Source organism: Rana temporaria, chromosome 6 (assembly GCF_905171775.1).
Source record: "Rana temporaria chromosome 6, aRanTem1.1, whole genome shotgun sequence".
In the NCBI taxonomy this organism is placed as follows: Eukaryota; Metazoa; Chordata; class Amphibia; order Anura; family Ranidae; genus Rana; species Rana temporaria.
In genome coordinates, this window is record NC_053494.1 from 205,349,785 (window position 1) to 205,370,387 (window position 20,603).

A 20,603-nucleotide genomic window follows, 5' to 3' on the forward strand; every position below is an offset into this window, starting at 1 on the left:
TCGTCCAACATGAGTGCCTGACCTCACAAATGCTCTTCTGGAAGAATGGTCAAACATCCCCATAGACACACTCCTAAACCTTGTGGACAGCCTTCCCAGAAGAGTTGAAGCTGTTATAGCTGCAAAGGGCGGGGCCAACTCAATATTCAACCCTACGGACTAAGACTGGGATGCCATTAAAGTATCTGACCTCACAAATGCGCATCTGCATGAAGGACAAACATTCCCATAGACACACTCCTAAGACCCTGGGGTGCTTTTCAAGCATTTTAGCACTAAAACTGGCACCTGTAAAGTGCCTGAAAAGTGCCTCTCAAGCCATCCCAGTGTGAAAGCCTGAGTGCTTTCACACTGGGGCAGTGCGCTTGCAAGTCCTGCAAGCAGTATCTTTGGGGAGGGGAAAAACATTCCTGCCCATTGAAATGAATAGGCAGTGCTGCCAAAGCCGCAACACGGGTGCTATTAACCCTTTCTTCGGCCGCAAGCGCTAAAATCTCCCCGCGGAGGGGCAGAGCTTTGCCGCTAACGCCTGCACCACCCCAGCGTGAAATGGGATGTTAACCTTGTGGACGGTCTTCCCAGAAGAGTTGAAGCTGTTATAGCTGCAAAGGGGGGGCCAACTCAATATTGAACCCTACGGACTCAGACTGGGATGCCATTAAAGTTCATGTGCGTGTAAAGGCAGGCGTCCCAATACTTTTGAAGATATAGTGTATCTATACTTGACAGTATTCAGTATCTGATTTTTTTTTTTTCTTCACATGCCTTTATTTATACTTTTCTCCACATGTACATACAGACCAAGCTGTCCAGCAAAAGAAACCGTTATAAGGGTTGGGACAAACCATATAGTGCTGTCAAGGTTGCTTACAATAATCACCTTTTACTTATATGTTTTAACTGTATTATTCAAAAAGAAAAATCTATTGCCGTAACGACCTAAAAAGTTGGAGTTGGGTAATAATTGGTGCATCACTTAAAGTCCATGGGCCAGATTCACGTAGATCAGCGGATCTTTAGATCCGCTCGATCTACCTGATTTAAGATCCGCTCCCGCAAGTTTGCGAGGCAAGTGGGTAATTTACAAACCACTTACCTCCAAACTTGCGGTGGCGGATCCTAAATCCCCCAGCGGAATTCAAATTCCGCGGCTAGGGGAGTGTACTATTTAAATCAGGCGCGTTCCCGCGCCGATTTAAATGAGCATGCGCCGTCCGCGGAATTTCCCGGCGTGCATTGCTCCCACTGACGTCGCTAGGACGTCAGTGGTTTCGACGTGAGCGTAACTTGCGACGCGCGTGTTTCTGAATCGGCGTACGCAAACGACGTCAGAAAATTTAAAAGCGACGCGGGAACGCCGGCTATACTTAACATTGGCTGCGCCTGATAAAAGAAGGGGTAAGTATACGCCGGGAAAGCCGCTACGGAAACGTCGTAAGAAGACTGCGTCGGGTCCACGTATGTTCGTGAATTTGCGTATCTCGCTGATTTACATATTATTTATCGTAAATCAGCGGGAACGCCCCCGGCGCCATTTTTAAATGGAAAAAAAGATCCGACAGTGTAACACAGTGTAACACTGTCAGATCTTAGTCCTATCTATGCGTATCTGATTCTATGAATCAGGCGCATAGATAGGACCAGTGTAAGTCAGAGATACGATGGTGTATCTGTAGATACACCGGCGTATCTCTTTGTGAATCTGGCCCCATGTGCGTGTAAAGGCAGGCGTCCCAATACTTTTGGAAATATAGTGTATCTATAGTTGACAGTATTCAGTATATGATTTTTTTTTTTCCTTCACATGCCTTTATTTATACTTTTCTCCACATGTACATACAGACCAAGCTGTCCAGCAAAAGAAACCGTTATAAGGGTTGGGACAAACCATATAGTGCTGTCAAGGTTGCTTACAATAATCACCTTTTACTTATATGTTTTAACTGTATTTTTCAAAAAGAAAAATCTATTGCCGTAACGACTTAAAAAGTTGAAGTTGGGTAATAATTGGTGCATCACTTAAAGTCCATTTAAAACTACATGTCTATATAGGACAGAGATGGCGATCCTTGGCACCCCAGATGTTTCAGAACTGCATTTCCCATGATGCTCCACTACACTGCAGAGTGCATGAGCATCATGGGAAATGTAGTTCCAAAACATCTGGGGGGTGCCAAGGTTCACCATCACTGGTAAAGGACTACCCAGGGTGACAATGGCCCAGATTCACAAAGCACTTACGCCGACGTATAACACGTTACGCCGACGTACGTGAAAATGTGCGCCGGCGTATGTGTGCGGCAGACCCACGAACCAACATGCGCCCAAAAACAGGCTACACCCCGCCGACGTAGCTTGCACACGCCGGCGTAGGGTGGGCGCACATATGGGCTGGGCGCATGGTGCTGCTCCCATTGATTAGCCATTCAAACATGCAAATGAGGGAAATACACCGATTCAGGAACGTGCGTGTGCCCGGCGCATGCTACGCGGGATGCGCGTAAGTTGTACGTCCGGCGTAAAGTTATTCCCCATAAATGAGGTGCAACCCGGCAACAGACATGCACAGGTCTGCACCAGGGAACACAAGCCGGCGTATTGTGCGTTGGACGTGTGTCTGGCTGGGCGTACGTTATGTTCACGGCGTACGCGGTGATCCGGCGTAGCTTAGGCAGTTGTGCCGGCGTGGTTATGAGCAGGCGAAGGGGGGTGATGTGCATGCGTCCACGTCACGGCGCATGCGCAGTTCGTGATACGTACCTGTCTGGCGCTCGGGCCATCATTTGCATGGGGTCATGCCCACTTCCACCTACCGCCGGCGTGCGCCTTCGAAACCCATGCCACGCTGGCGCAGCGTTGGGAGCACTGGCTTGCTGAATGCAATGCTTGCCTCTCCGTGCTACGTTGGCGCGGCGTACGGTGTTTGCTCTACGGCGGCGTAATGTGCGCTTTGCTCTCTGTGAATCTGGGACCATGGGCCAAATCCTCAAAAAAGATACGACGGAGTAACTGCTGTTACGCCGTCGTATCCCTGGTCCTAACTATGGAACTGATCCACAGAATCAGTTTCCCATAGTTGGGACGAAGATCCGGCATGTGTAATTGAATTACACTGCCGGATCTTAGGATGCAGTACCGCATCCGCCGCTGGGGGCATTTTGCGTCGAAATGCCGCCTCGGGTATGCAAATTAGGACTTACGGAGATCCACGAAGCTTTTCAGCTTCGTTTTTTCTCCGTAAGTTTAATTTTGCAAACGCAAAATTAGGGCTGCTTTTACAAGGTGTTAAACTGTTTACACCTTGTAAAAACAGACCTTTCTTGCTCGCGACGCGATTTTTTTTAAATTTGAATTTTTTTTTTGGCGCCGTATCTTTTTTTTTACCCGACGCAACTTTATTGTCCCGTCGCAATCCACAAAGCCCGACGTAACGTAATTTCGCGCTATGCACGTCGGGAAAATGACGTCACGAGCATGCGCAGTACGGCCGGCGCGGGAGCGCGCCTCATTTAAATGGTACTCGCCCCCTGGAGATGTAAAATTAGGGCTGCTTTTACAAGGTGTTAAACTGTTTACACCTTGTAAAAACAGACCTTTCTTGCTCGCGACGCGATTTTTTTTAAATTTGAATTTTTTTTTTTGGCGCCGTATCTTTTTTTTTACCCGACGCAACTTTATTGTCCCGTCGCAATCCACAAAGCCCGACGTAACGTAATTTCGCGCTATGCACGTCGGGAAAATGACGTCACGAGCATGCGCAGTACGGCCGGCGCGGGAGCGCGCCTCATTTAAATGGTAATCGCCCCCTGGAGAAGAGGAACGCCTTGCGCCGGCGGAATTTAAGTTACACCGCTGCAAATTCCCAGGTAAGTGCTTTGTGGATTGGGCACTAACTTGGGAAATTTGCGGCGGTGTAACTTAAATGGAAAAAGTTAAGTTACGCCGCCTGGCTGAGGATTTGGCCCTATGTGTGGGATTTCAAACAGCGTTATTTGATTGAGCGCCACCTGCAGTGGAGACAACAGACTGCACCTGCCTACATTTTAGTGAGGGTTCCTGCAGTGCAGGGAAGTAACAAAGGGAGACCTGTTGGGTAAAAATACATGCCTGGAGCTGGGATGGGATATTTCCACACATTCTCATTTAAAATCCTAAAATCCCTATTTTTTTTTTAGATCCCCATTGGCGGGGCGGACAATTCAGCGGCTTACAGGTCCATTGTCAGCTCAAAGGTGGACCAATCAAGTGGATCCCTTACCGTATTTAAGATCAAAGGTGACATCATCAGATTCCTCATCAGGACCACAAAGACTTCCCATGAGCTTCAAGCAGAACTTGTCTCCTCTGTTGGATCGATACTTGACCTACTTTCTGCTCTCCTCTCAGTCACCCAGTTCACAGGTAAGTCCTAAGCAGGAAAATATCAACCAAAAGCTCTCCGATTCACCTGTAAGGAGCAATACTTTCACCATATTAGGGAGGGCCGGCTGGAGACCTGGGCCCGGATTCAGAAAGAATTTCGTATCTTTAGGCGGGCGTAGCGCATCTCATATACGCTACGCCGCCGTAACTTAAAGAGGCGAGTACCGTATTCACAAAGAACTTGCGCCCTAAGTTACGGCGGCGTAGCGTAAATGGGCCGGCGTAAGCCCGCGTAATTCAAAGTAGGCTGGTAGGGGGTGTGTTGTATTGAAATGAATCGTGACCCCACGTAAATGACGCGCCTATCGAACGGCGCATGCGCGCGCATGCTTAGTATCACGTCAAATTTTCTCCCTAAGTTACGCCGGCTCAATGCTTAGTCGACGTGAACGTAACCTACGCCCATCCCCCTTCACGTACGACTTTCGCAAACGACGTAAAATACGGCGCTGTTCCGACATTTTCGACGTCCATACCTTAACATGACTTACCCCTGCTTTATGAGGGGTAAAGTTACGCCGGACCGACGCCTTACGTAAACGGCGTAGCTAAATCCGACGGGCGCAAGAACGTTTCTGAATCGGCGTATCTACCTCATTTGCATATTCGACACGGAAATATACGGAAGCGCCCCTAGCGGCCAGCGGAAATATGCACCTAAGATACGACGGCGTAAGAGACTTGCGTCAGTCGTATCTTAGAAAAATCCTGGCGTATCTAAATCTTTGAATCAAGCGCCAAGATACGATGGCCCGGATTCAGACTTACGACGGCGTATCTGGAGATACGCCGTCGTAAGTTGTTTCTGAATCCGGGCCATGTAGTTCCCCTTTTCTAGTTTCACCTTAAGCCTCGTACACACGATCGGCCATTCCGACAACAAAACCGTGGATTTTTTTTCAACGGAATGTTGGCTCAAACTTGTCTTGCATACACACGGTCACACAAATGTCGAAAATTCCAAACGTCAAGAACGCGGTGACAGCAAATGTCCGATGGGGCCTACACACGGTCGGATTTCCCGACAACAAGCTGACATCGAACATTTGTTGTCGGAAATTCCGATCGTGTGTACGCAGGATTAGACTTAAAGTTATTCCATCGGCTTTGTAAAGTTTTAAAGTTTTAAAGTTCAAAACACCTTCCTGAGAGCTAAAGATGAGCTCTGGCGTGTTCGCCTAGTACACGTGCAGAGCCCGCCAGGAAGTCTGCACTGCGCTATGCTAATCACAGCCAGGGAGACATTTCCCGATGCTCGGCTGCAGAGATCGGGAAATGTCTCCCTGGCTGTGATTAGCGCAGCGCCGTGCAGACTTCCTGGCGGGCTCTGCACGTGTACTAGGCGAACACGCCAGAGCTCATCCTTACTGAGAGCAGATGCCTGGTATTATCTTTGTTAAAGGGGTTGTAAAGGAAAACCTTTTTTTCCCTAAATAGCTTCCTTTACCTTAGTGCAGTCCTCCTTCACTTACCTCATCCTTCCATTTTGCTTTTAAATGTCCTTATTTCTTCTGAGAAATCCTCACTTCCTGTTCTTCTGTCTGTAACTCCACACAGTAATGCAAGGCTTTCTTCCTGGTGTGGAAAAAGCCTCTTAAGTGGGGAGGGGGCGAGCAGGAGTGTCAGGACGCCTACTAACACACAGCTCCTTTCTCTATCTGCAAAGTAGAGAGCGTCCTGACTCTCCTGCTCGCCCCCTCCCCCCTCAAGAGGCTTTCTCCACACCAGGGAGAAAGCCTTGCATTACTGTGTGGAGTTACAGACAGAAGAACAGGAAGTGAGGATTTCTCAGAAGAAATGAGGACATTTAAAAGCAAAATGGAAGGATGAGGTAAGTGAAGGAGGACTGCACTAAGGGAAAGGAAGCTATTTAAGGAAAGAAAAATTCCTTTACAACCCCTTTAAAGTGTATTTGTAGTCAAAACGTGGGGAGATTTTAATTCTCATTTCATCCCGGTGACCATTGTCTCTGCAACAAAAAGGGATCGATGATCCAAAATGTTTAGCTATCATCATAACATAGGTGAGGTAAAGTCCAAACTCCAATGAGCCCATCTTTTTTAACCGCTTCAGCCCCAGGAGATTTGGCTGCTCAATGACCAGGCCATTTTTTTGCGATCCGGCACTGCGTTGCTTTAACTCATAATTGCGCGGTGGTGAGACGTTGTACCCAAACAAAATTGACGTCCTTTTTTCCCCACAAATAGAGCTTTCTTTTGGTGGTATTTGATCACCTCTGCGTTTTTTATTTTTTGCGCTATAAACAAAAAAAGAGCGACAATTTAAAAAAAACACAATTTTTTTTACTTTTTGCTATAATAAATATCCCATTTTTTCCTCAGTTTAGGCCGATATGTATTCTTCTACATATTTTTGCCCGGCGTCCCGCAGGCTGCATGTCACGTCTCTGTAATGTAGGTGGGGGGGTCTGTATGGGCTGTATTGTAGAGGGGGCTGTATTGTAGAGGGGGTCTGTAATGTAGGGGGGTCTGTACTGTAGGGGGGTCTGTACTGTAGGGGGGTCTGTACTGTAAGGGGGGTCTGTATTGTAGAGGGGGTCTGTACTGTAGGGGGGGTCTGTACTGTAGGGGGGTCTGTACTGTAGGGGGGTCTGTACTGTAGGGAGGTCTGTGTAACATGCAGGGGGTCCAGAACTGTTAGGGGGGTGTCTATGTAACAAACTGTGGGGGGCTGTGTAATGTAAAGGGGTCCAGAGGTGCGGTGCTATGTAATGTAAAGGGGTCCAGAGGTGCAGGGTGCTGTGTAATGTAAAAGGGTCCAGAGGTGCAGGGTGCTGTGTAATGTAAAGGGGTCCAGAGATTCAGGGTGCTGTGTAATGTAAAGGGGTCCAGAGGTGCAGGGTGCTGTGTAATGTAAAGAGTCCAGAGGTGCAGGGTGCTGTGTAATGTAAAGGGGTCCAGAGTTGCAGGGTGCTGTGTAATGTAAAGGGATCCAGAGGTGCAGGGTGCTGTGTAATGTAAAGGGATCCAGAGGTGCAAGGTGCTGTGTAATGTAAAGGGGTCCAGAGGTGCAGGGTGCTATGTAATGTAAAGGGGTCCAGGATGCTGTGTAATGTAAAGGGGTCCAGAGGTGCAGGATGCTGGAACCACACATCCCATCGTTAACCCCCGCCGCCCCCCCCCCCCCCGCCGAGTCTAAAATGCCTGGACCTATTTTTTTGTCCCAGTCCGGGCCTGACCCCAACCCAGTCCTCTGTCCAATGGGAGCTTCAATTATTGTTGTTGACCTGCTGAGCACATTAATTCCATCCAAAGTCCCAAAAAATTCCGTTTATAATATAAATTTCCAGCCCTCATTTGGCCCATCATTGGAGGTGACATTTATGGGAAAGATAATAACATTGTAGCAAAGCATTGATTTGCCATATTTTCTCCATTTATCTGTTTCTTTGAAATTGTCTATTTAAATATCTCCACATTGAAATTGTCTATTTAAATATCTCCACATTGTCATTATGTGAAACTTTCATTTTCTATCTATGTAGCTGGGCTATCAGGACCCCAACCGTGTGAGAAACGCCCAACACTTCTTTGCTGCCTCTCACTCCTGGCCCGAGGGGTCTAGACATGTTGTCTACGGGAGGCTTCAGGGTGGGCCAGAATCACCTTTACCCATACAGTGGCCCAGCGACACTCACCATGCCTGGGCAGAACTGAGAAGGAAGCTTCCCCGTGAGAGTGTGGACGGTAACTTGATGGATGATGTTCTGGATAGTTCCGAAAGGATTGAAAGGATGAGCCTGATGGACGAAGGTGACCAGGACCGCCGACCAGAAGAAGAAGGAAGGGCATTGAAAGGTCTCTGTGCTTAGTTGTTTGTTAGTTGTTTGAAAAAGTGGGGCTATCTTGAGCACAAGGAGGTGAAGGTGGTTTACTTAAAGGAGTTGGAAAGGTTCATGTTTTTTCACCTAACCACTTCCCGACCGCCCACTGTATATATACTGTATATATACGTCCTCTTTTTTTTTTTTTTAAGTGTATTTTTGTGCGTGTACTCGAGAGAGGAGCCGGGCTGCAGAAGTTGGGAGTAGGCAGGCCTCCCCCAGTGCCACCTTTCTCCATGCCCCGGGTGGCAATGGCGGGTGTGTGAGGGGGTCCTCCCACACAGCCCGCCCTACCTGCTCCGCTTTGAAGCCCAACGGGGCTTCACGTCCTCTTTTTAAAGATGGATATCTCGGTAACGGCAGCAGCTGCTGCCACAACTGAGGTATCCATCTTTTCAGTGGGCGGCCGTGTAAACGATAACGGCGGTCTCCGCGGCGGATTCACCGCGAGATCGCCGTTATCGGTGGCGGGAGAGGGCCCCTCCCGCCGCTCTCCCGCGCCCTCCGCCGCTTACCGGAGCCGTCGGTAGCGGCGGAGGAGATCGGGTGCTGCTGCCTGATCAGTGAGGACTCGAGTGAGGGCAAGATGGCCCCCACCCGTCCTCATAGCTTTGCTGGGCGGAAGTGACGTCAAAACGTCAGTCCCGCCCAGCGTCTTAAAGAGACAATTTTTTTGTTGTCATTTTTTTAAATGACAAATTTTCCATTTTTTTTTTTCTTGCATTTAAGTCTAAATATGAGATCTGAGGTCTTTTTGACCCCAGATCTCAGATTTAAGAGGACCTGACATGCTTTTTTTCTATTACAAGGGATGTTTACATTCCTTGTAATAGGAATAAAAGTGATACTTTTTTTTTTTTTTATTATTTCAGTGTAAAATAATACAATAATAATTTGGGGGTTTTAAGTAATTTTCTAGCAAAAAAAATGTTTTAGTCTTGTAAACGCCGAATCTGAAAAACACCTTCCGTCCTTAAGTGGTTAATGCATCCTTTGATACTTTGTCATTAGAACCTTTAAGTCCCACCACTATCCCAATGGGACCCCCTATATCATGATTACTTGCTAAGGGATGATGGTGCCAAATACCCAAAACCAACAATTGATCACTCTAGAACAGTGGTCTCCAAACTGCGGCCTTTCGCTTGCATCTATCTGACCCTTGGGACATTATTCCTCCAACTGACACCAAGGATCAGCCGCCATTTCTCCCACTGACACCATTAATGGGACACTATTTCTCCCAATGACGCCATCGATGGGGTACTTCTCCTCCTGCTGAGACCAATGATGGGGCACTATTTCTCCCACTGACGCCATTGACCATCGACCATTCCTTTTATTGATACAAACGATGGAACACTGTTCTTCCTGCTAAAACCAAAAATGTTAAAACTAACGATGGAGCACTGCAGGGCTCAAGTCCTGCGGGAACGGGTGGGAACTGAGTTCCTGCACTTTTTTCACAGCAGGAACGCAGTTCCCTTTGCAGGACTAGAGCCGCTGAGCCGCCCGAGCCAATCCTTCACTAAGCGGCGATGCCCAGCTCGAGTCACTGTCAGGGGCAGGCGAATCTTAGTAATCCTTTATGTTACTGCCCGCTTCCTGTATATGGATTCATCGGGTAGTGTGCGGGTATTCCATCACTTCCTCGATGCCGCAATGTCTCCTGGGAGCTTTTGTCATTGTTCCCAGGAGACATTGCGGAGGAGAAAGAACTTGCTTAAAGAAAAACATGCGGTTTAGTAATTATGCATATGAGCGTATCATTTTATTTATTTTTTTGGTGGGGGAGTGGATCTTGGGTGGGAGTTCCCACACTTTTTTCCCCAGGACTTGACCCCCTGGAGCACTGTTTACTCCCACTGATGCCGGGACATATTCTACTCACACTGGCCACAGTTCGGCCCCCGTAAAGTCTGAAGGACACTAAATTGGCCCTTTGTTTAACCACTTAAGGACCGCCTCCTGCACATATACGTCGGCAGAATGGCATGGCTGGGCACAAGCACGTACAGGTACGTCCTCTTTAAGTGCCCAGCCGTGGGTCGCGGACCCGATCGCCGCTGGAGTCTCGCGATCGGTCCCCGGAGCTGAAGAACGGGGAGAGCTGTTCTTCACTGTGGCGCCATCATCGATCGTGTGTTCCCTTTTATAGGGAAACACAATCAATGACGTCACACCTACAGCCACACCCCCCTACAGTTAGAAACACAAATGAGGTCACGCCTAACCCCTTCAGCGCCCCCTTGTAGTTAACTCCCAAACTGCAATTGTCATTTTCACAGTAAACAATGCATCTTTTAATGCATTTTTTGATTGAAAATGACAATGGTCCCAAAAATGTGTCAAAATTGTCCGAAGTGTCCGCCATAATGTCGCAGTCACGAAAAAAAACGCTGATCGCCGCCATTAGTAGTAAAAATTTTTTTTTTATAAAAATGCAATAAAACTATCCCCTATTTTGTAAATGCTGTAAATTTTGCACAAACCAATCGATAAACTCTTATTGCAATTTTTTTTTACCAAAAATAGGTAGAAGAATACGTATCGGCCTAAACTTAGGAAAACTTATTTTTTTTATATATATATATTTTTGGGGGATATTTATTATAGCAAAAAATAAAAAAATATTGCATATTTTTCAAAATTGTCGCTCGATTTTTGTTTATAGCGCAAAAAATAAAAACCGCAGAGGTGATCAAATACCACCAAAAGAAAGCTCTATTTGTGGGAAAAAATTTTTTTATAGCACTGATCGCTGTAAAAAAGACAATGTTCCCAAAAATGTGTCAAAAGTGTCCAATGTGTCCGCCATAATGTCGCAGTTATGATAAAAATCGTAGATCGCCGCCATTAGTAGTAAAAAAAAAAAATTATTCATAAAAATGCCGTAAAACTATCCCTTATTTTGTAGACGCTATAAATTTTGCGCAAACCAATCAATAAACGCTTATTGTAATTTTTTTTTTACCAAAAATTTGTAGAAGAATACGTATCGGCCTAAACTGAGAAAAATGTTTCTTTTATATATTTTTGGGGGATATTTATTATAGCAAAAGGTAAAAAATATTGCATTTTTTTTCAAAATTGTCGCTCTATTTTTGTTTATAGCCCAAAAAATAAAAAAACGCAGAGATGATCAAATACCACCAAAAGAAAGCTCTATTTGTGGGAAAAAAAAGAACGCCAATTTTGTTTGGGAGCCACGTCGCACGACCGCGCAATTGTCAGTTAAAGTGACGCAGTGCCGAATCGCAAAAACTGGCCAGGTCCTTTAGCTGCCTAAAGGTCCGGGTCTTAAGTGGTTAAAAAGTTTGGAGACCCCCCTGCTCTAGAATTATATATATTCAGTGACAGTTGCTCCTCGCTCCTTTTGATACACAGAGATACATAATGGGCCATTCTTTTTGTTTCAGGTCCTATGGGAAAGCAGACCATGGCGGAGATGCAGTCTATTCCAGATATACAAAATATGGGAGACGTGCAGAGTTTAGCGGGAGTGTTCGAGAAATATGGCGTAGACCTAAGACAGCTCAGCGAATCACAACTGGAGCAGCTGTCGGCTTTCCTTCAGTTAATCCAATCAGATGCTCTACAGAACCAGGGTACGGAAGTCATATCAAGTCTATTAGTAGCAGAAATAAGGAATATATGTGATCAGCCACCATGCACATTCTGAGAATTTCACATATAAAAGGATTATTTAAATTATATACACCACAGATATCTTATAAGAGGAGCTCACAATATTGTAATGCTTTGTTTAAAACGTTCTTAAAGGGGTTGTAAAGGTGCAATTATTTTTTCCTAAATATCTTCCTTTCCCTTAGTGCAGTCCTCCTTCACTTACCTCATGCTTCCATTTTGCTTTTAATTATCCTTATTTCTTCTGAGAAATCCTCACTTCCTGTTCTTCTGTCTGTAACTCCACACAGTAATGCAAGGCTTTCTCCCTGGTGTGGAGTGTCGTGCTCGCCCCCTCCCTTGGACTACAGGAGAGTCAGAACTCCCAATAACACACAGCTCCTTTCTCTATCTGCAACGTAGAGAGCATCCTGACTCTCCTGTAGTCCAAGGGAGGGGGCCAGCACGACACTCCACACCAGGGAGAAAGCCTCGCATTACTGTGTGGAGTTCCAATCAATATACGCTTATTGCGATTTTTTTATTTAAATTTTTTATTTTTTTTATAAATTCTTTATTTCAAATTTTACGTTGCAGATTATTAAATTTCATATCTTCCGCTTAAACAAACTATACCAAAGAGTGAAGGGGCCGGTGACGAGGGCTCTCCCCACCCCCCCTCCCCCCTTCTCTTTTCTGGTTTCGCGAAACTTCTAGTTTTCCTCTCTTTCTACACATTGGGCCAGATCCACAGCCGCCGAGCGCAACTTAACTTTTCAGAGTTAAGTTACACTGCCGCAAATCTCCCAAGTTAGGTGCCGATCCACAAAGCACTTACCTGGAAATTTGCGGCGGTGTAACTTAACTCCGTCCGGCGCAAGGCGTTCCTAATACAAATGGGCGATTCCCATTTAAATTAGGCGCGCTCCCGCGCCGGACGTACTGCGCATGCTCCGTCGGGTAACTTACCCGACGTGCATTGCGCTGACGTCGCTCCGACGTCATTTGCTTAGACGTTAACGTAAATGGCGTCCAGCGCCATTCACGAACGTCTTACGCAAACGACGTAGAGTTGAAAATTTCGACGTAGATTTAGCGTGGATCGCCGTAAGTGTTCATTTGCATATTCTAGGCCGGCCGCAATGGCCTCGCCACCTAGCGGCCGGCCTAGAATTGCATCCTTAAGATCCGACAGTGTAATTCAATTACACATGTCGGATCTTCTGCCTATCTATGGTAAACTGATTCTGTGGATCAGTTCCATAGATAGAAACAGGGATACGACGGCGTATCCCTTTTGTGGATTACCCCCATTGTTACCCCCCCCCCCCCTCTTCCCTAAAAGAAGAAAAAAGGAAAAAAAAATCCCCCAAAAAATCTCAAAAAAGATGTCAGCCATCTCTCCCCCCCCCCCCTCCTCTTCACCCCTCCCTAAACTTCACATAGGGAGCCCATATGGACCGGTATCTCTCATCCTGATCTTTCATTGCCCAAAAATACATAAAAGAATACGTATCGGCCTAAACTGAGGAAAAAAATAGTTTTTTTTAAAGATATTGGCCCGGATTCAGAGAGCAGTTACGACGGCGTATCTCCGGATACGCCGTCGTAACTCTGAGTTGCGGGGTCGTATCTATGCGACAGATTCATAGAATCAGTTACGCATAGATATCCCTAAGATCTGACCGGCGTAAGTGTCTTACACCGTCGTATCTTAGGCTGCATATTTATGCTGGCCGCTAGGTGGCGCTTCCGTATATTTACGCGAGGAATATGCAAATTAGGTAGATACGCCGATTCAGAAACGTACGTCCGCCCGGCGCATTTTTTTTACGTCGTTTACGATAGCCTTTTTCCGGCGTAAAGTTACCCCTGCTATATGAGGGGTATCCTATGTTAAGTATGGACGTCGTTCCCGTGCCGAGTTTTGAAAATTTTACGTCGTTTGCGTAAGTCGTTTGCGAATAGGGCTGTACGTAAGTTACGTTCACGTCTAAAGCATTGACGATTTGCGGCGGAATTTCAAGCATGCGCACTGGGATTCTTTCATGCATGCGCCGTTCGTAAAAAACGTCAAATACGCGGGGTCACACTAAATTTAAATAAAACACGCCCACATCATCCACATTTGAATTAGGCGGGCTTACGCCGGACCACATACGTTACGCCGCCGTAACTTAGGGCGCAAGTTCTTTCTGAATACGGAACTTGCGCCCTAATTTACGGCGGCGTAACGTATCTGAGATACGTTACGCCCGCCGAGAGATAGGCAGATCTCTCTGAATCCGGGCCATTGTGTTCTTTTTTCAAAATTGTTGCTGTTCTGTTGTTTACAGCGCAAAAAATAAAAACCGCAGAGGTGATCAAATACCACCGAAAGAAAGCTCTATTTGTGGGGGAAAAAGGACGCAAATTTTGTTTAGATACAGTGTCGCACGACCGCGCAATTGTCAGTTAAAGCGACGTAGTGCCGTACTGTAAAAAGTGCTCTGGTCAGGAAAGGGGGTAAAATCTTCCAGGGCTGAAGCGGTTAATTGAAGAAGCTGAAGTTGCAAGCTGATTGGCTACCATGCACAGCTGCACCAGATTCTGAGTGCTCCGGGTTTTAGTAAATCAACCCCTTTTGTCTTTGAATTATACAGAAGCTTATGGGAGGCATTGGATAAATATTTATATAAAGAAGACAACCCCTTTAATTTGTATATTTTCTCTTTGCAGGGACAAAGAATGTGGATAAAAGCCCACCACCGAAAAGAGTGAGTGACGTTTTATAGCATGGAAAAAAATAATTGTACTTGTGAGTGTAATTGTGAGTGTAATTGTGAGTGCGTTTTTACCATATGCTGAGTCATTTATTGCCAAGTGTTGCTAATTCCCGAAGACACTCCCCCTTATTTTGGATATTGATCAACTTTTCAGTTGTCCATTCATAATACTGTATGTGGATTTTCACTGGTCTCTATATAAAGAAATACAGGCGTTGTGCACCCAGAGCCGGGCATTGCACCCACAGTCAGAGGGCGGCCTTATTTATTAAAGAGGGACTGCAGTCAGCTCACATCATTTGTATTAAAAAAAACATCTTTGCCATTCTGAAGCTTCCCTCCAACCACATTGCATATTATTTTATACATACTGGGCCAGATTGACGAATAATTGCGGCGGCGTAACGTATCGTAGATACGTTACACCGCCGCAAGTTTTCATCGCAAGTGCCTGATTCACCAAGCACTTGCGATGAAAACCTACGCCGGCGGCGTAAGGCGGGCCAATTTAAATGGGCGTGTGCCATTTAAATTAGGTGCGCTCCCGCGCCGGACCTACCGCGCATGCTCCGTTTCCGAACTCCCGCCGTGCTTTGCGCGCCGTGACGTAATTTTTTCGAACGGCGACGTGCGTAGCGTAATTCCGTATTCCCGGACGTGTTACGCAAACGACGTTGATTTTTAAATTTTGACGCGGGAACGACGGCCATACTTTAGACAGCAATACACTTGCTGACTAAAGTTAAGGCACCAAAAAAAAAGTGTAACTTTGCGACGGGAAACTAGACTAGCGGCGATGTAGCGAACGCAAAAAACCGTCGTGGATCGCCGTAACTCCTAATTTGCATACCCGACGCTGGTTTATGACGCAAACTCCCCCCAGCGGCGGCCGCGGTATTGCATCCTAAGATCCGACAGTGTAAAACAATTACACCTGTCGGATCTTAGGGATATCTATGCGTAACTGATTCTATGAATCAGCCGCATAGATAGAACAACAGATACGACGGCGTATCAGGAGAAACGCCGTCGTATCTGCTCTGTGAATCTGGCCCACTGTGATTCTGTACTTTCTTATGGAAAAAAATCTTATTTCTTTCTTCTGTATGTAGTGCACCCCTGAACACTACATTCTGTACATGGCGCACCCCTGAACACTACATTCTGTACATGGCGCACCCCTGAACACTGCATTCTGTACATGGCGCACCCCTGAACACTGCATTCTGTACATGGCACACCCCTGAACACTGCATTCTGTACATGGCGCACCCCTAAACCCTGCATTCTGTACATGGCGCACCCCTGAACACTGCATTCTTTACAGGGCGCACCCCTGAACACTGCATTCTGTACATAATGCACCCCTGAACTCTGCACACCAATGAGCTCTGTATGTAGTGCACCCCTAAACCCTACATTCTGTACATAGCACTCTCCTGAACACTGCATTCTGTACATGGCACACACCTGAACTCTGCACTCTGCACACCCATGAGCTCTGTATGTATTGCACCCCTAAACTCTGCATTCTGTACATAGCACACCCCTGAACACTGCATTCTGTACATGGCGCACACCTGAACTCTGCACTCTGCACACCCATGAGCTCTGTATGTAGTGCACCTCTAAACTCTGCATTCTGTACATAGAGCACCCCTGAACACTGCATTCTGTCTGTACACAACGCACCCCTGAACTCTCCACTCTGTACATAACGCATCCCAGATACAACTGGCCCTTTGAGGGTAACAATACTGCTGATGTGGCCTGGGATGAAATTGAGTTTGACACCCCTGATCTAGCCCTTCATCCCCAGCCTTGTCCGCCCCTTTCATTCATTGCAAATGAGTTCTTTCAATCATGAAAGCTCAGCATCACAATTGGGCATGACCACATCTTCTTGTTTTCAGGAAGCCATGAACAGCACCTTGCATTGCATAGCGAAGCACAGAGACCCAGTGATGGTGTCACTGGGTCCAAAATAAGACATGTAATGACAACGGGGTAGATTCAGGTAGCAATTGCGCCTGCGTATCCATAGATACGCAGCGTAATTGCTAATTAGCGCCGGCGTATCGACTTTTCTGTATTCAGAAAGCTCGATACGCCGACTGCAGCCTAAGATATGACTGGCATAAGGCTCTTATGCCGTCGTATCGCGGGCTGCATTCTTACGCTGGCCGCTAGGTGGCGTTCCCGTACTGGTCAGCGTAGAGTATGCAAATTGCATACTAGCGCCGATTCACAACCGTACGCGCGCCCGGCGGTCGAATTTTACCACGTTTGCGTTCGTCGGTTTCTGCATAAGGCTGCTCCCGCTATTAGCAGGCGCAGCCAATGCTAAGTATACCCGTCGTTCCCGCGTCGCGGTTTTTGTAAATTACGTAGTTTGCGAAAATGAATCGTGAATGGCGCTGGACGCCATTTACGTTCACGTTAAAGCAAATGACGTCCTTGCGACGTCATTTGCCCCAATGCACGTCGGGAAAGTTTCCCGACGGAGCATGCGCACTACGTTCGGCGCGGGAACGCGCCTAATTTAAATGATCCACGCCCCCTACGGGATCATTTAAATTACGCGCGCTTACGCCGGCCAGTTTTTACGGAGCGCCCCCGCAAATTACGGAGCTACTGCTTCGTGAATGAAGCGTAGCGCAAGTAATTTACGGAGGCGTAGCGTAAAAACGGTACGCTGCGCCGCCGTAAGGCTGCGCTATTGTACCTGAATCTACCCCAACAGGTTTTATTTAACCACTTCCCAAACGCTGCATGTAAATGTACGTCCACAGAATGGCACGTACAGGCACATGGGCGTACCTGTACGTCCCCGCCTTCTAGCGGTTGGGGGGTCCGATCGGGACCCCCTCCGCTACATGCGGCGGTCGGGTTCCCTCGGAGAGCGATCCGGGACGACGGCGCGGCTATTTGTTTATAGCCGCTCCGTCGCGATCGCTCCCCGGAGCTGAAGAACGGGGAGAGCCGTATGTAAACACGGCTTCCCCGTGCTTCACTGTGGCGGCTGCATCGATCGTGTGATCCCTTTTATAGGGAGACTCGATCGATGACGTCAGTCCTACAGCCACACCCCCCTACAGTTGTAAACACACACTAGGTGAACCCGAACTCCTACAGCGCCCCCTGTGGTTAACTCCCAAACTGCAACTGTCATTTTCACAAAAAACAATGCAATTTAAATGCATTTTTTGCTGTGAAAATGACAATGGTCCCAAAAATGTGTCAAAATTGTCCGAAGTGTCCGCCATAATGTCGCAGTCACAAAAAGAATCGCTGATCGCCACCATTAGTAGTACAAAAAAAATAATTAATAAAAATGCAATAAAACTATCCCCTATTTTGTAAACGCTATAAATTTTGCGCAAACCAATCGATAAACACTTATTGCGATTTTTTTTTACTAAAAATAGGTCGAAGAATTCGTATCGGCCTAAACTGAGGAAATTTTTTTTTTTAGATATGTTTTTGGGCGATATTTATTATAACAAAAAGTAAAAAATATTGAATTTTTTTCAAAATTGTCGCTCTATTTTTGTTTATAGCGCAAAAAATAAAAAACGCAGAGGTGATCAAATACCACCAAAAGAAATCTCTATTTGTGGGGAAAAAAGGACGCCAATTTTGTTTGGGAGCCACGTCGCACGACCGCGCAATAGTCTGTTAAAGCGACGCAGTGCCGAATCGCAAAACCTGGCCTGGGCATTTAGCTGCCTAAAGGTCCGGGGCTTAACCGGTTAATAATTTCATTAGCATGTTGATGAAGGGAAAAGGAGAAACCAGGGTAGTTGAAATGAGAGGAGATTAAACTTGCGTTTCTATCCTTTATCACAGGTCTCCGAGGGGGAGATGCAGCACTCGGCTCAAGACGAACCGCAGTTCTCGGCTCCAGAAATATCGCCAAGAGAGATCTCTCCCGCCCCCGCGGCGCTGAATGCTGACCAGCGCTTGCCCGACGGACGCATAAGCGCAACAACCGCCACCATCACCACCCACCTGGTACCCGATTCTCAGACGATGGCGGAGCAGCCTGGGAACCCAATGGCGGCTGAAGACGGGGAGAAAAAGGTCCCAGAGAAAAAAAGTTACCCAGAAATCTCAGAGATGAGATTGGACCCTGGGCAGAGCCCACACAAGGCTACAGAGGACTATGGGTACATCCTGACCGACCAAAGGTGAGCTCCTCCATTAATAACACAAACTGGCAGGGCTGTGATCAGAGGGAGGGGGTACTGGGGGGGGGGGGGCTCTGACCACATAGGGCAGGTGGGAGACCGCTGACCGCTAGCTTGCCTTCGCCTTAAAGATTAAAGCGGTATTATACCCAAATCACTGATCACTGCTTCCGATGAGAGGCAACAGACGATCAGTGTCCTGTCACTAGGTAGAATGGGGAGATGCTGTGTTTACATTGGCATCTCCCTGTTCTTCAGCACTGTGACACGATTGTGGGACACCGGCGGGCATCGAGTCCCGCGGGCACAGTCACGGAGCTCACAGCAGGCGCACGGTGGCAAATTCTAAGTGACGTAAATATCTGTCGATTTGACTGTCGGTGCCATTCTGCCGACATATATCCTCGTGTCCTTAAGTGGTTAAATGATGGAGACAGAATATCAACCAAAAATCCAGAAAAAACACACAATACAAATGTTATAAATTGAGTTCAGTGAGTAAAATAAGTATTTGATCTCCAAGCAAAACATGACTCAGTACTTGGTGGAGAAACCCTTGTTGGGAAGCACAGAGGTCAGACGTTTCTTGTAGATGGTGATCAGGTTTGCACATCTCAGGGGGGATTTTGGTCCTCTCTTCTTTACAGATCTTCTCTAAATCCTTAAAGTGGATGTAAACCCGAAAATAAAAATAAAAAATCTTTGCTGTCACAATGTAGAGTATAAGATTTCCTCTCATCTGTGCCCAGTCTTTGCCACACAGAGTTAATCCAGCTCTGAGCAATCCTCTTTTATTGTTCAGTGAAATAAAACGGACTTACAGAGAAAAACCTTAGTCCGTTCCGCCCCCCTTGCTGTGAGTGACAGGTTATTTACATATCTCATGCACTAGCCTGGAGATTTTTTAATTCCCACCCCCACTCCTTTTCTGAAGTCATGTGGTTACTTTTCTGGATTTTGACTGGATGTTAGTGATCATAGCAGAATTTAGTGTAAGGGGAGTGGAGGTGGGCGGGGAGTCTACTGACATCACGACTCCACCCACAGAGCTCCAGACAACAGACCCACCCACAGAATCTGCAGTATTTCAGTTCTTATAACAGACAGAGGGGGAGACATTTGACAGGTAAGGATACATGCAGGAGGCATCTATATCCTTATAGATCAGCACTATGGGAGGAGTTTAGAAAGGATGAGAGGGGGTTTACATCCACTTTAAGGTTTCTTGGCTGTCGCTTGGCAACTCTAATGCCGCATACAGACGGTCGTTTTTTGTGATGAAAAAAAACAACGTTTTAAAAAACGTCATTTAAAATGATCGTGTGTGGGCAAAACGTTGTTTTATGTCCTAAAAAAAACGACCAAAAATTTTTTCGAACATGCTCGAATTTTTTGTGTCGTTTTTCAAAACGTCGTTTTTGTTTCACAGAAATTGACCGTGTGTAGCAAAAAACGACGTATAAAACAACGTTTTTAAACCCGCGCATGCCCAGAAGTTAGTTATGAAGTGAGCTTCAATGGAAAAAAGTGGTGAAACGTAACCTCGCTTTGCTAGAGCAACATCGTTTTTGAAAATGATGCTTCAAAAACGTAGTTTTATTTCATGATTTAAAACGTCGTTTTTTTTCATCACAAAAAACGACCGTCTGTATGCGGCATAAGTTTCAGTTCCCTCCATAAATTTTCTAGAGCAGTGGTCTCCAAACTGCGGGCCGAGGGCCAGATGTGGCCCTTTGGTTGCCTTTATCTGGCCCT

At 46.6% G+C, this 20,603-nt stretch overlaps 1 protein-coding gene across 2 annotated transcripts in view; it reads left to right on the forward strand.

Moving 5' to 3' along the window:
* PTPRN (protein tyrosine phosphatase receptor type N) overlaps positions 1 to 20,603 on the forward strand; it is a 159,420-nt gene that overhangs the window by 48,692 nt on the left and 90,125 nt on the right. For both annotated transcript variants that reach the window (XM_040358136.1, XM_040358137.1), the window contains exons 5-9: positions 4,176 to 4,401; positions 7,928 to 8,240; positions 11,686 to 11,874; positions 14,612 to 14,649; positions 18,508 to 18,848. In XM_040358136.1, the coding sequence (XP_040214070.1) occupies positions 4,176 to 4,401; positions 7,928 to 8,240; positions 11,686 to 11,874; positions 14,612 to 14,649; positions 18,508 to 18,848 (1,107 nt within the window). The remainder of the gene's footprint in view (positions 1 to 4,175; positions 4,402 to 7,927; positions 8,241 to 11,685; positions 11,875 to 14,611; positions 14,650 to 18,507; positions 18,849 to 20,603) is intronic.